Here is a 14,374-nt window from a genome sequence, read left to right as displayed (position 1 = left end):
TTCAAGAGATGTCGTTTTTGGTAGATTTTGACAAAAGTGGGAAGGCTATACCCTTCCCACTTTTTCATTTTTGGCCAAATTTCAAATTTTGCTTAAAATACATGAATTCGAATCAAAATTGAATGAAAATCACGAAAATCAGGTTTATTTTCCTATTGGTCTTATAGTTTTTGATTTAATCCTTAAAAACCCTAAATTAAGTTGTTGCGCTAACAGCACTGTTTCGTTAATTTTTGAAACGGCTGGTTTAACGAGAAAACCAATTACTAAATCGAAATCAGCGTTCAATTTCGATTATTTTTTGTGATTTTTGGATAATTTCAAGAGATGTCGTTTTTGGTAGATTTTGACAAAAGTGGGAAGGCTATACCCTTCCCACTTTTTCATTTTTGGCCAAATTTCAAATTTTGCTTAAAATACATGAATTCGAATCAAAATTGAATGAAAATCACGAAAATCAGGTTTATTTTCCTATTGGTCTTATAGTTTTTGATTTAATCCTTAAAAACCCTAAATTAAGTTGTTGCGCTAACAGCACTGTTTCGTTAATTTTTGAAACGGCTGGTTTAACGAGAAAACCAATAACTAAATCGAAATCAGCGTTCAATTTCGATTATTCCGTGTGATTTTTTGAGAATTTCAAGAGATGTCGTTTTTGGTAGATTTTGACAAAAGTGGGAAGGCTACCCTTCCCACTTTTTCATTTTTGGCCAAATTTCAAATTTTGCTTAAAATACATGAATTCGAATCAAAATTGAATGAAAATCACGAAAATCAGGTTTATTTTCCTATTGGTCTTATAGTTTTTTATTTAATCCTTAAAAACCCTAAATTAAGTTGTTGCGCTAACAGCACTGTTTCGTAAATTTTTGAAACGGCAGGTTTAACGAGAAAACCAATAACTAAATCGAAATCAGCGTTCAATTTCGATTATTCCGTGTGATTTTTGGAGAATTTCAAGAGATGTCGTTTTTGGTAGATTTTGACAAAAGTGGGAAGGCTATACCCTTCCCACTTTTTCATTTTTGGCCAAATTTCAAATTTTGCTTAAAATACATGAATTCGAATCAAAATTGAATGAAAATCACGAAAATCAGGTTTATTTTCCTATTGGTCTTATAGTTTTTTATTTAATCCTTAAAAACCCTAAATTAAGTTGTTGCGCTAACAGCACTGTTTCGTTAATTTTTGAAACGGCTGGTTTAACGAGAAAACCAATTACTAAATCGAAATCAGCGTTCAATTTCGATTATTTTTTGTGATTTTTGGATAATTTCAAGAGATGTCGTTTTTGGTAGATTTTGACAAATGTGGGAAGGCTATACCCTTCCCACTTTTTCATTTTTGGCCAAATTTCAAATTTTGCTTAAAATACATGAATTCGAATCAAAATTGAATGAAAATCACGAAAATTAGGTTTATTTTCCTATTGGTCTTATAGTTTTTGATTTAATCCTTAAAAACCCTAAATTAAGTTGTTGCGCTAACAGCACTGTTTCGTTAATTTTTGAAACGGCTGGTTTAACGAGAAAACCAATAACTAAATCGAAATCAGCGTTCAATTTCGATTATTCCGTGTGATTTTTGGAGAATTTCAAGAGATGTCGTTTTTGGTAGATTTTGACAAAAGTGGGAAGGCTACACCCTTCCCACTTTTTCATTTTTGGCCAAATTTCAAATTTTGCTTAAAATACATGAATTCGAATCAAAATTGAATGAAAATCACGAAAATCAGGTTTATTTTTCTATTGGTCTTATAGTTTTTGATTTAATCCTTAAAAACCCTAAATTAAGTTGTTGCGCTAACAGCACTGTTTCGTTAATTTTTGAAACGGCTGGTTTAACGAGAAAACCAATAACTAAATCGAAATCAGCGTTCAATTTCGATTATTCCGTGTGATTTTTGGAGAATTTCAAGAGATGTCGTTTTTGGTAGATTTTGACAAAAGTGGGAAGGCTATACCCTTCCCACTTTTTCATTTTTGGCCAAATTTCAAATTTTGCTTAAAATACATGAATTCGAATCAAAATTGAATGAAAATCACGAAAATCAGGTTTATTTTCCTATTGGTCTTATAGTTTTTGATTGGATCCTTAAAAACCCTAAATTAAGTTGTTGCGCTAACAGCACTGTTTCGTAAATTTTTGAAACGGCTGGTTTAACGAGAAAACCAATTACTAAATCGAAATCAGCGTTCAATTTCGATTATTTTTTGTGATTTTTGGATAATTTCAAGAGATGTCGTTTTTGGTAGATTTTGACAAATGTGGGAAGGCTATACCCTTCCCACTTTTTCATTTTTGGCCAAATTTCAAATTTTGCTTAAAATACATGAATTCGAATCAAAATTGAATGAAAATCACGAAAATTAGGTTTATTTTCCTATTGGTCTTATAGTTTTTGATTTAATCCTTAAAAACCCTAAATTAAGTTGTTGCGCTAACAGCACTGTTTCGTTAATTTTTGAAACGGCTGGTTTAACGAGAAAACCAATAACTAAATCGAAATCAGCGTTCAATTTCGATTATTCCGTGTGATTTTTGGAGAATTTCAAGAGATGTCGTTTTTGGTAGATTTTGACAAAAGTGGGAAGGCTATACCCTTCCCACTTTTTCATTTTTGGCCAAATTTCAAATTTTGCTTAAAATACATGAATTCGAATCAAAATTTAATGAAAATCACGAAAATCAGGTTTATTTTCCTATTGGTCTTATAGTTTTTGATTTAATCCTTAAAAACCCTAAATTAAGTTGTTGCGCTAACAGCACTGTTTCGTTAATTTTTGAAACGGCTGGTTTAACGAGAAAACCAATAACTAAATCGAAATCAGCGTTCAATTTTGATTATTCCGTGTGATTTTTGGAGAATTTCAAGAGATGTCGTTTTTGGTAGATTTTGACAAAAGTGGGAAGGCTTTACCCTTCCCACTTTTTCATTTTTGGCCAAATTTCAAATTTTGCTTAAAATACATGAATTCGAATCAAAATTGAATGAAAATCACGAAAATCAGGTTTATTTTCCTATTGGTCTTATAGTTTTTGATTGGATCCTTAAAAACCCTAAATTAAGTTGTTGCGCTAACAGCACTGTTTCGTAAATTTTTGAAACGGCTGGTTTAACGAGAAAACCAATAACTAAATCGAAATCAGCGTTCAATTTCGATTATTCCGTGTGATTTTTGGAGAATTTCAAGAGATGTCGTTTTTGGTAGATTTTGACAAAAGTGGGAAGGCTATACCCTTCCCACTTTTTCATTTTTGGCCAAATTTCAAATTTTGCTTAAAATACATGAATTCGAATCAAAATTGAATGAAAATCACGAAAATCAGGTTTATTTTCCTATTGGTCTTATAGTTTTTGATTTAATCCTTAAAAACCCTAAATTAAGTTGTTGCGCTAACAGCACTGTTTCGTTAATTTTTGAAACGGCTGGTTTAACGAGAAAACCAATAACTAAATCGAAATCAGCGTTCAATTTCGATTATTTTTTGTGATTTTTGGAGAATTTCAAGAGATGTCGTTTTTGGTAGATTTTGACAAAAGTGGGAAGGCTATACCCTTCCCACTTTTTCATTTTTGGCCAAATTTCAAATTTTGCTTAAAATACATGAATTCGAATCAAAATTGAATGAAAATCACGAAAATCAGGTTTATTTTCCTATTGGTCTTATAGTTTTTGATTTAATCCTTAAAAACCCTAAATTAAGTTGTTGCGCTAACAGCACTGTTTCGTTAATTTTTGAAACGGCTGGTTTAACGAGAAAACCAATAACTAAATCGAAATCAGCGTTCAATTTCGATTATTCCGTGTGATTTTTGGAGAATTTCAAGAGATGTCGTTTTTGGTAGATTTTGACAAAAGTGGGAAGGCTATACCCTTCCCACTTTTTCATTTTTGGCCAAATTTCAAATTTTGCTTAAAATACATGAATTCGAATCAAAATTGAATGAAAATCACGAAAATCAGGTTTATTTTCCTATTGGTCTTATAGTTTTTGATTTAATCCTTAAAAACCCTAAATTAAGTTGTTGCGCTAACAGCACTGTTTCGTAAATTTTTGAAACGGCTGGTTTAACGAGAAAACCAATAACTAAATCGAAATCAGCGTTCAATTTCGATTATTCCGTGTGATTTTTGGAGAATTTCAAGAGATGTCGTTTTTGGTAGATTTTGACAAAAGTGGGAAGGCTATACCCTTCCCACTTTTTCATTTTTGGCCAAATTTCAAATTTTGCTTAAAATACATGAATTCGAATCAAAATTGAATGAAAATCACGAAAATCAGGTTTATTTTCCTATTGGTCTTATAGTTTTTGATTTAATCCTTAAAAACCCTAAATTAAGTTGTTGCGCTAACAGCACTGTTTCGTTAATTTTTGAAATGGCTGGTTTAACGAGAAAACCAATAACTAAATCGAAATCAGCGTTCAATTTCGATTATTCCGTGTGATTTTTGGAGAATTTCAAGAGATGTCGTTTTTGGTAGATTTTGACAAAAGTGGGAAGGCTATACCCTTCCCACTTTTTCATTTTTGGCCAAATTTCAAATTTTGCTTAAAATACATGAATTCGAATCAAAATTGAATGAAAATCACGAAAATCAGGTTTATTTTCCTATTGGTCTTATAGTTTTTGATTTAATCCTTAAAAACCCTAAATTAAGTTGTTGCGCTAACAGCACTGTTTCGTAAATTTTTGAAACGGCTGGTTTAACGAGAAAACCAATAACTAAATCGAAATCAGCGTTCAATTTCGATTATTCCGTGTGATTTTTGGAGAATTTCAAGAGATGTCGTTTTTGGTAGATTTTGACAAAAGTGGGAAGGCTATACCCTTCCCACTTTTTCATTTTTGGCCAAATTTCAAATTCTGCTTAAAATACATGAATTCGAATCAAAATTGAATGAAAATCACGAAAATCAGGTTTATTTTCCTATTGGTCTTATAGTTTTTGATTTAATCCTTAAAAACCCTAAATTAAGTTGTTGCGCTAACAGCACTGTTTTGTTAATTTTTGAAACGGCTGGTTTAACGAGAAAACCAATTACTAAATCGATATTAGCGTTCAATTTCGATTATTTTTTGTGATTTTTGGATAATTTCAAGAGATGTCGTTTTTGGTAGATTTTGACAAAAGTGGGAAGGCTATACCCTTCCCACTTTTTCATTTTTGGCCAAATTTCAAATTTTGCTTAAAATACATGAATTCGAATCAAAATTGAATGAAAATCACGAAAATCAGGTTTATTTTCCTATTGGTCTTATAGTTTTTGATTTAATCCTTAAAAACCCTAAATTAAGTTGTTGCGCTAACAGCACTGTTTCGTTAATTTTTGAAACGGCTGGTTTAACGAGAAAACCAATAACTAAATCGAAATCAGCGTTCAATTTCGATTATTCCGTGTGATTTTTGGAGAATTTCAAGAGATGTCGTTTTTGGTAGATTTTGACAAAAGTGGGAAGGCTATACCCTTCCCACTTTTTCATTTTTGGCCAAATTTCAAATTCTGCTTAAAATACATGAATTCGAATCAAAATTGAATGAAAATCACGAAAATCAGGTTTATTTTCCTATTGGTCTTATAGTTTTTGATTTAATCCTTAAAAACCCTAAATTAAGTTGTTGCGCTAACAGCACTGTTTCGTAAATTTTTAAAACGGCTGGTTTAACGAGAAAACCAATAACTAAATCGAAATCAGCGTTCAATTTCGATTATTCCGTGTGATTTTTGGAGAATTTCAAGAGATGTCGTTTTTGGTAGATTTTGACAAAAGTGGGAAGGCTATACCCTTCCCACTTTTTTATTTTTGGCCAAATTTCAAATTTTGCTTAAAATACATGAATTCGAATCAAAATTGAATGAAAATCACGAAAATCAGGTTTATTTTCCTATTGGTCTTATAGTTTTTGATTTAATCCTTAAAAACCTTAAATTAAGTTGTTGCGCTAACAGCACTGTTTTGTTAATTTTTGAAACGGCTGGTTTAACGAGAAAACCAATTACTAAATCGAAATCAGCGTTCAATTTCGACTATTTTTTGTGATTTTTGGAGAATTTCAAGAGATGTCGTTTTTGGTAGATTTTGACAAAAGTGGGAAGGCTATCCCTTCCCACTTTTTCATTTTTGGCCAAATTTCAAATTTTGCTTAAAATACATGAATTCGAATCAAAATTGAATGAAAATCACGAAAATCAGGTTTATTTTCCTATTGGTCTTATAGTTTTTGATTTAATCCTTAAAAACCCTAAATTAAGTTGTTGCGCTAACAGCACTGTTTCGTTAATTTTTGAAACGGCTGGTTTAACGAGAAAACCAATAACTAAATCGAAATCAGCGTTCAATTTTGATTATTCCGTGTGATTTTTGGAGAATTTCAAGAGATGTCGTTTTTGGTAGATTTTGACAAAAGTGGGAAGGCTATACCCTTCCCACTTTTTCATTTTTGGCCAAATTTCAAATTTTGCTTAAAATACATGAATTCGAATCAAAATTGAATGAAAATCACGAAAATCAGGTTTATTTTCCTATTGGTCTTATAGTTTTTGATTTAATCCTTAAAAACCCTAAATTAAGTTGTTGCGCTAACAGCACTGTTTCGTAAATTTTTGAAACGGCTGGTTTAACGAGAAAACCAATAACTAAATCGAAATCAGCGTTCAATTTCGATTATTCCGTGTGATTTTTGGAGAATTTCAAGAGATGTCGTTTTTGGTAGATTTTGACAAAAGTGGGAAGGCTATACCCTTCCCACTTTTTTATTTTTGGCCAAATTTCAAATTTTGCTTAAAATACATGAATTCGAATCAAAATTGAATGAAAATCACGAAAATCAGGTTTATTTTCCTATTGGACTTATAGTTTTTGATTTAATCCTTAAAAACCCTAAATTAAGTTGTTGCGCTAACAGCACTGTTTCGTTAATTTTTGAAACGGCTGGTTTAACGAGAAAACCAATAACTAAATCGAAATCAGCGTTCAATTTTGAATATTCCGTGTGATTTTTGGAGAATTTCAAGAGATGTCGTTTTTGGTAGATTTTGACAAAAGTGGGAAGGCTTTACCCTTCCCACTTTTTCATTTTTGGCCAAATTTCAAATTTTGCTTAAAATACATGAATTCGAAACAAAATTGAATGAAAATCACGAAAATCAGGTTTATTTTCCTATTGGTCTTATAGTTTTTGATTTAATCCTTAAAAACCCTAAATTAAGTTGTTGCGCTAACAGCACTGTTTCGTTAATTTTTGAAACGGCTGGTTTAACGAGAAAACCAATAACTAAATCGAAATCAGCGTTCAATTTTGAATATTCCGTGTGATTTTTGGAGAATTTCAAGAGATGTCGTTTTTGGTAGATTTTGACAAAAGTGGGAAGGCTATACCCTTCCCACTTTTTCATTTTTGGCCAAATTTCAAATTTTGCTTAAAATGCATGATTTAGATTCAGAATTGAATGAAAATCACGGAAATCAGGTTAATTTTTCTATTGGTCTTATAATTTTTCATTTACATTTTAAAAACCATGAATGAAGTTGGTGCGCTAACAGAATTGTTTTCGTTAATTTTTTAAACGGCTAGTCTAAAGAGAAAACCAATGACTAAATCGAAATCAGCGTTCAATTTCGATTATACCGTCTGATTTTTGGAGAATTTCAAGAGATGTCATTTTTGGCCGATTTTGACAAAAGTGGAAAGGCGGGATGAAGGCGTTGATGATCAGCGCACGCCTCATAGGACATGTATACGGAGTCTGTTTTGCCGGAAGAGCAAACGGTTTCCGAGATATTATGGGAAATTGGCGACCAGGCCGTACCCTATCGGGAACTTCCTGAACGGAGTGAGGGCCCCTAGTAAGAAAACCAATCACTAAATCGAAATCAGCGTTTAATTTCGATTATGCCGTGTGATTTGTGGATAATTTCAAGAGATGTCGTTTTTGGCTGATTTTGACAAAAATGGGAAGGCGGGGTGAAGCGGGGATGATTACTTCACACTTCGTTTTCATCCTACATGGATACGTTGTCAGTTTTGCCGTAAGGACAAACGGTTTCCGAGATTCTATGGCGAATTGGCGACCAGGCCGGACCCTATCGGGAACTTCCTGAACGGAGTGAGGGCCCCTAGTAAATACATGTAATCAACTCTTTAATATTGAAATTCATATGCATTATATATTAAACAGACAGATCGAATCTATGACCAGCATTAGCAACCTTAACCTAGTTTCCCGATAGGGATTCTATCAAAACTCGCATTTCCCAACCCCCTGATACAGGCACCCCTACCCTTCTACAACGACCGGTGGATCGACCGACACTTTTTCTGAGACTTTACCCCAGAGATGGCGCTGATGGCGCGGCGATTTCAGGGGTGTCCGCACTAATCTTTCGTTCGTTTTTTTTTTTAGATGACGACACTGTTCATTTCTACTAACACATTCAATTCCTGGTTGGTGAGTAGCCAATCTAATTTCACATTGAAGGAGAAATTTTATATTTCCCTAAGTCTGCTATTTTGTTTATCATTTCTATTAACACTGTTCCTTACCATATCTCTATTTTTTTGGTTCTATCGTCTGTGGTAGACGAAAGGTAAACTAAGTGTAGAAACGAAAATGTGAAAATGTACATATCGCCAGATATTATCAGGTATCACAAATTTCTGGTTTTTCCAAGTATAAAATTGTAAAATCAATCTTATTAATGCCTTTCCTGATGCTCGACCTTTCGATATTTTGCTTGCAAAACATTCGCTAGGAATGCCGGTTTCATTTCGTTAGCTTCCTTTATTGTAGCTGGGAAGGAAATCATTTTGGTCTCCGGAAGTAGAAAACATAGGAGCCCAACTAATATGTTTATGGTGGCAAAAACCAAGAAAGGTATGCTGGCGTGAACATCAGTTTTCTTCCCCTATAAATTTCAAACAGACACATTACAGTTTGTTATTAGAATGTATAAACAATCATACAAATGTCACCCAATCCGAGATGATGGGGGCTAATATCCCTCCTATACGGCCGCAAGTTGAGCATAAACCGACCATTGCACTTCTGCCGAAAGTGGGAAACAACTCCGAAGTATATGAGTAGAGTGTGGCTGTGACGCAGGCAGCAAACAGCTTAGCAATCAGTGAAAACACTGTTTTGGCAGATGCCCATTCTTTTTGCGATCAAATGAAGTTAACGTTCAGTTAAACTTCCTAATGATCAAACATTCGGCAGAGGGGGTCAAAAGTTTAGTTTACCAACGGGTAGCAAACCGGCTATGAGGCAGCAAAGACCGCTGACTAGTAAACCACAGGTTAGCATTGGTCTTCGCCCAATTTTTTCCACTACAATCATGCCCAATAAGTAAGCAGGAATTTCAACTAGCCTGATAATAATTACACGAAAGAAAAGGTTAAATAAAAAAAATAATAATCATATTAATGTCACACTTTAGCACTTGCATAGAAAGTCCGTAGTTGATGTAAAAGTTTCCGACTAGGTTTGCTGCCGAATAAGTTATACCGTAGTAACCCATCACCCCAGCAATCCTATGTTATGCATAAACCGTAAAACGTCAACAATTATAGTACCAATAGCAATAAACATCCAAAACTGAATCGAAACGTATTATAAAATTCTTTATGATGCATACCATGCCATGGAAATAATCATTAGTCGGACCATCAAAATGTTTGAGCGGAAAATATCGGCCAAGCTCTCAACTTTAGCTTTTTCTAAATATCTTGAATAATCGCTCCCATCTTGTACTGAACTTAATTCTATCGTGGAAATATTTCCAAATGGCTACTCACAAATCAAGCAAGATTAACCATTTTCAATTAATAGCATCGATCACTACATAGCGTAAAATACAACCGACATACCGAGTTTTCAAGATTGCGTTTAGTTTCTCCGCGACGAGAAGCTAAAACGTAGTCAGGAACGTGGATTTCATTCCTACCAATTTCCCGCAACAGGAATTGTTTCACTTGAGGATAATGTTTCTTTGTTATCAGCCACCTAATCGATTCTGGTAATATCCTATACAGTACATACACATTACTTGCCTCAAGTAACAGGGTGTCTCTGTGTTTAGGAGAAATGTTAAAAAAAGGGAAGCCAACTAACCAATAAAAAGCTGTAAAACCAAACATGGGAATGCTAATGAGAAGCTGAAGTACCCTCCAGTCTCGAACGAAATAAGCCACTATACCCAGACAAGCAGATCCTGCTGCATAAACAATTTGGTAAATGAATCCGCAAGTAACTCTGTACTTGTTCCCGACGGCTTCAACTCCTTGACAAATCTTGATAACAAACATTTTTGCTGTGACTTTTTGAACTGGATCTACCCCAAACAAAGATGATTAGGAAGTGGCCAGAAGCGCCAATTCCTGAGAAAAATCTCAATGAGCAGAATGTGATCCAATCAGGTGAAAATGCAGAAGCGGTCGTTACGATCGCAAGTGTAAATACGTTCAGCGTAAATGTTTTCCTTCGCCCGATACTGTAAAATTTACATAAATAATGTTAATTAAAAGGTAATGTTAAATTTAAATTATTATATGGCTCACGTATCACCGATGTAACCAATGCTAACTGCTCCGATCAACATTCCTAACATAAACAGGCTGCTGGCCACAGTTTGTTTCCATTCATTTTCGCACGTTAACTCGAACTAGGATGTAAACAAGTAAATATTAAGGGCTACAAAATGTGTCTTTTGAAATCCGTTGAAATATTTCTTGCTTATCTTACATCACTGACTATGGTTGAACGGAATACAGAGGTATCATAAACCCAACGGCTGCACTTTTTCAGGAACGTGTCATGGATGGAATGGTTGAGATCACACTGTTTCAAATTGGTCAACGTAATGTTATACAGATAACATTGGGCTATTGCCTCTTCCCTATGCAAAGGAACCACTTGTTTCAGCCATGTGGGAGCGAAAGATGAGCCATTACTCGAAAAAATTGTGACATTTTCGTCACAATCTTCCACGAAACATCTAAAGAGAAACGTGAATGGACACCAAAACATAATTAACAGTAACAGTTTTATGCATTAGGTGTTTAATCATCTCCATACCTATAATTGGGCGTTCCTCCTGTGAAGGTGTACGACATCACGACGATTCCCGGAAAGAACGCCGGTAAACAAAGCCATAGAAATGTTCTAAGCTGCAAATTCCTTGTTTTGCCAAAATTTTCCAGGATGTTTTCATAGTCGACTTCATTCGTTTCTTTTCTCCTTCGTTGTTCGTCTTCAGAGCTATTTGTCTTATGAGCTTGCTGGTGGGGCGATTGATACGACCCTACGTCACCTGAGCAAACTGATGCCATACGTGTTCAGCCAGAACAAGTTACTTCGTGGATTGTGAATTTGATGTCTGTTGACTGCTGTTGACGATATAGTACTGCATCGCACAAATACTGCGGTCTGCAATGGCTTTTGCAAGTCTGCCATGAATAAACTATGATTGGCTACGTTCTACTTCGGCTTATTTCATAATTTACGTCGTATCGATTTTCAACAGAGGCGGTCACAAATCAGTTATTGGAGAAACAACACAGAAGTCTCCATGGTGATCAGTATTTTTACCAACAATATAGCCTCTGACAATTTCAAACTATGTAGATATCTGTCTTTTACCTTCTCTAACCTCTTTTCCCCTCCGAAATCGGCGTTGACCACCGACGGACTCGTGTTAATAAATTCACTAGAGAAATCTGTGGTGAATAATGTTAAAATTTAAACACGCATTCTAAAATGGTGTGAACAATTTTTTAATGAAAATGACTAACCTGCTTTGGTTTGATAAAAAAAATGATTTTTGGTGGAGAAATTTTCAAAGAATATTTACCATGTAAAAACAGAATAATCTAGAATAACACAATTTAACGGGACAATATTTAACACGCCATTGGTTGCTCTATACACAGACCATACCTTCAGACAGACTACGAAGAATTTCCAGTAAAAGATTTCTATCATGTCTGGAGAATAATATTAATTGAGTTACTGAGATTTCCCGAAAAACTCACACGATATAATGTAACTTTCTTTTGTTAGCAAAAAGATCACATTCAGGCTTTTTCCCTGGTGGTGAAATTGTTAACTACCCCAGCATTATCCAACAACCACGCGTCTTTTCCCTTAGTTAAAGGAGCAGACTGATCCCCTCTCCTCTAGCGGAAAACTTGTGAACTTACCAAACATTATTGGAATTTGAAAACTGCTTTTCAATTAGTAAGGAGCGGACCGCTCCCCGTCAGGTCATCAGCGGGTTCTGGGTGAGAACGGGCTGTCTGCTTTATAAGATAAACTGACAGACCGCTCTCATGCAGTTTCAATGATCCAATGATCCTGGCCAACTCGTCCAGACGCCGGATGTAGGAATAGCTGCCTCTCTCTGTTCCTACAAGAAGAGCAAGGATAAGGAGCCAATGTTACGAGAGGAAGGTAGGAAAAAGTAAGAAAGAGATAAAAGAACTACGAGATGGAAGTAGGAAGAAAGTCGGTTTGGGAGTGCCCATCCCCCACTAAAAAAGTAAGTTTGGTGCGAATCCCGGTTGCAGTCCCGGCAGTTTTCAAATTACCTACTCGCGAGTAGTAATCAAGGAATAGTTAGGAGTGTACGAAGGTTCGCGTAAATGGTCAGATGGGACTTTCTTCTGCTGAGAGTTGGCCAAGGAAACCGAACTTGCCCAGTTTACTTCTATTTTCAAAATTCAATTTTCCCTTTCAAACTTTTTCTCGAAGTGATCGAAGTTTAGGTAACGAGCAGGACATACTACGGGATCTCGGGCATAAGGCAAATAAATTGCCCGTTAACCATTCTGGGACGGGCCACCATTGGCTTGTAGGAAAATATAAGAAACCAACCGAATGAGAGATACGAAAAGCAATGAACATGAAGGGAAAAAAAAGATTCAACCAAAGTAACAGGGAAATCGGTTTAGGATGTTTCCACCTTTCGTAGAAAACGAATATTTTCTTAAATTCAAATTGCCGTGAAAACTGTGCATGGAAATTTCACAATTTGATAAGGAGCATGACGTAGGAGGAAGTTTCCGGTGGCACTCAATCGTAAAAAAGTTTTGCGATAACAGTTATTTTAAAACCAACCACAATGTTCCAATTTCTTTGTTGTTCTGCAGCTAACTAAAAAATAATCTCAAGTTTTGGATGACTTACTACATGCATTACAAGATATACTACGCATCTCCTAAAGAAAAAAAAGCGACGTGCCATCGAGTTTGAAATAAAATTTAAATGTTAACTTAAAATACCTTTTGAAACCCTCAATAATGAAAAGAAATCTTATGAAAGGCATAGTGATAGATAAAGTATATATAACCATGCACTTTATCAATCTTTGTTGACAAATTCTTGATTGACCTTTTGGTCTACAACCAAAACAGCACTTTCAACCTCTTTTGACAAAGTGCTTGGTTCATTATTTAGCTGCAAAATAAGAGTTACTCACCATCAAGCTGAGAGGGTTTCCAATTAGGATGGATCCCTCTAACCTTTAAGAACACACATAGTTGAGCTAATTATTTGTGGGTTATATAGCATTTTTCCCACTTGTAATTCCTATGTTCAAGCACTTGACCATTATTTTAGTTAAAATATGAAGCATATACAGTATCTTACATAGATGACATGGCCCAAATTCCTTTCTTGATGGAATCGTTTCAGGCCAAATACCGAGGGTATAGAACTGCTAAGTGAAACTGAGACAAGTTCAAGCCTGTTGAGTAAACATCTGCACAATAAAGATTGAAAAGGTGCTGCTGAAAGATCAAAGAATGCAACTGAAAGAAAGCAACATCATATTCATTAAAAAATAATAAAGTAGCAGTTTGCTCTTAAGGGGCATTTTAGGTTTAAAGCTATCAAATTCTAAAACAGTGCAACAGAAATGACAACCAACCTGAACTAAATCATTGGACAAGCCTGCAAGAAAGATAAGTTTTAAAAAATACTGCTTTGGTTGCAACATGAAGGACATCTCAGTCTCAGCCATCACCAGGTCAACTACCCACGCCGCCCACGCTGGCAACTGTTGACACTGGTCCCACCAACCGACCACATTTACCAAGCACCAACCAAACTAAATTACAGTTGGACTAAACAAAATATGTGATTTTTCCAGCGCAAGGAGATGCAAGAGTTTTCTTTCAATCTGCTTGAATGTATACCTACAGTAACGAGCCAACGAGTCAACGACCAGTTAACACTTCCTCTCACCTGTTAGCTCTTAGCTTTCAATTGTTTTAGACATTTTCGCCGTCAACGGGCTCTAGTGGCAAAACTTGCTACTACCTCGGGGAAACCAGGGGGCTCTACGTATACATAGTGCGAAAAATATAAATA

General features: G+C 35.0%; 1 protein-coding gene across 25 annotated transcripts; it reads right to left on the bottom strand.

Moving 5' to 3' along the window:
• Positions 1–8,542: 8,542 nt before the first annotated feature.
• On the bottom strand, positions 8,543–14,299 carry LOC116931433 (organic cation transporter protein). 25 transcript variants are annotated; one of them, XM_045170780.1, is made up of 16 exons: positions 13,932–14,250; positions 13,652–13,763; positions 13,482–13,591; positions 11,942–12,410; positions 11,797–11,874; positions 11,645–11,721; positions 11,081–11,451; positions 10,748–11,000; positions 10,564–10,667; positions 10,342–10,496; positions 9,874–10,286; positions 9,642–9,793; positions 9,439–9,537; positions 9,247–9,374; positions 8,971–9,161; positions 8,543–8,912 (listed from the first exon to the last, which is right to left on the bottom strand). In XM_045170780.1, the coding sequence occupies exons 7-16, from the start codon at positions 11,332–11,334 to the stop codon at positions 8,703–8,705; spliced, it is 1,959 nt and encodes a 652-aa protein (XP_045026715.1). In that variant the 5' UTR covers positions 11,335–11,451; positions 11,645–11,721; positions 11,797–11,874; positions 11,942–12,410; positions 13,482–13,591; positions 13,652–13,763; positions 13,932–14,250; the 3' UTR covers positions 8,543–8,702. The 25 variants fall into 25 exon arrangements, with proteins under 25 accessions (XP_045026715.1, XP_045026730.1, XP_045026706.1 ...); XM_045170795.1 differs by having other exon boundaries at positions 11,655–11,721; XM_045170771.1 differs by having other exon boundaries at positions 11,081–11,721; positions 11,942–11,988; positions 12,205–12,410.
• Positions 14,300–14,374: the final 75 nt, after the last annotated feature.

Source organism: Daphnia magna, linkage group LG1 (genome assembly GCF_020631705.1).
Source record: "Daphnia magna isolate NIES linkage group LG1, ASM2063170v1.1, whole genome shotgun sequence".
In the NCBI taxonomy this organism is placed as follows: domain Eukaryota; kingdom Metazoa; phylum Arthropoda; class Branchiopoda; order Diplostraca; family Daphniidae; genus Daphnia; species Daphnia magna.
The sequence above is the reverse complement of the archived record's forward strand: the minus strand, read 5'-3'. Positions and strand labels throughout refer to the sequence as shown.

What these genes read in the sequence shown, in the direction of transcription:
- LOC116931433 (XM_045170758.1), bottom strand. Translation starts at nt 11,334, where the DNA reads ATGGCATCAGTTTGCTCAGGTGACGTAGGGTCGTATCAATCGCCCCAC. An exon ending in CCTAATCATCTTTGTTTGGG is followed by an intron (nt 10,287 to 10,341) that starts GTAGATCCAGTT and finishes AGATTTGTCAAG; the next exon opens with GAGTTGAAGCCGTCGGGAAC. An exon ending in CTTTCTATGCAAGTGCTAAA is followed by an intron (nt 9,375 to 9,438) that starts GTGTGACATTAA and finishes AATTATTATCAG; the next exon opens with GCTAGTTGAAATTCCTGCTT.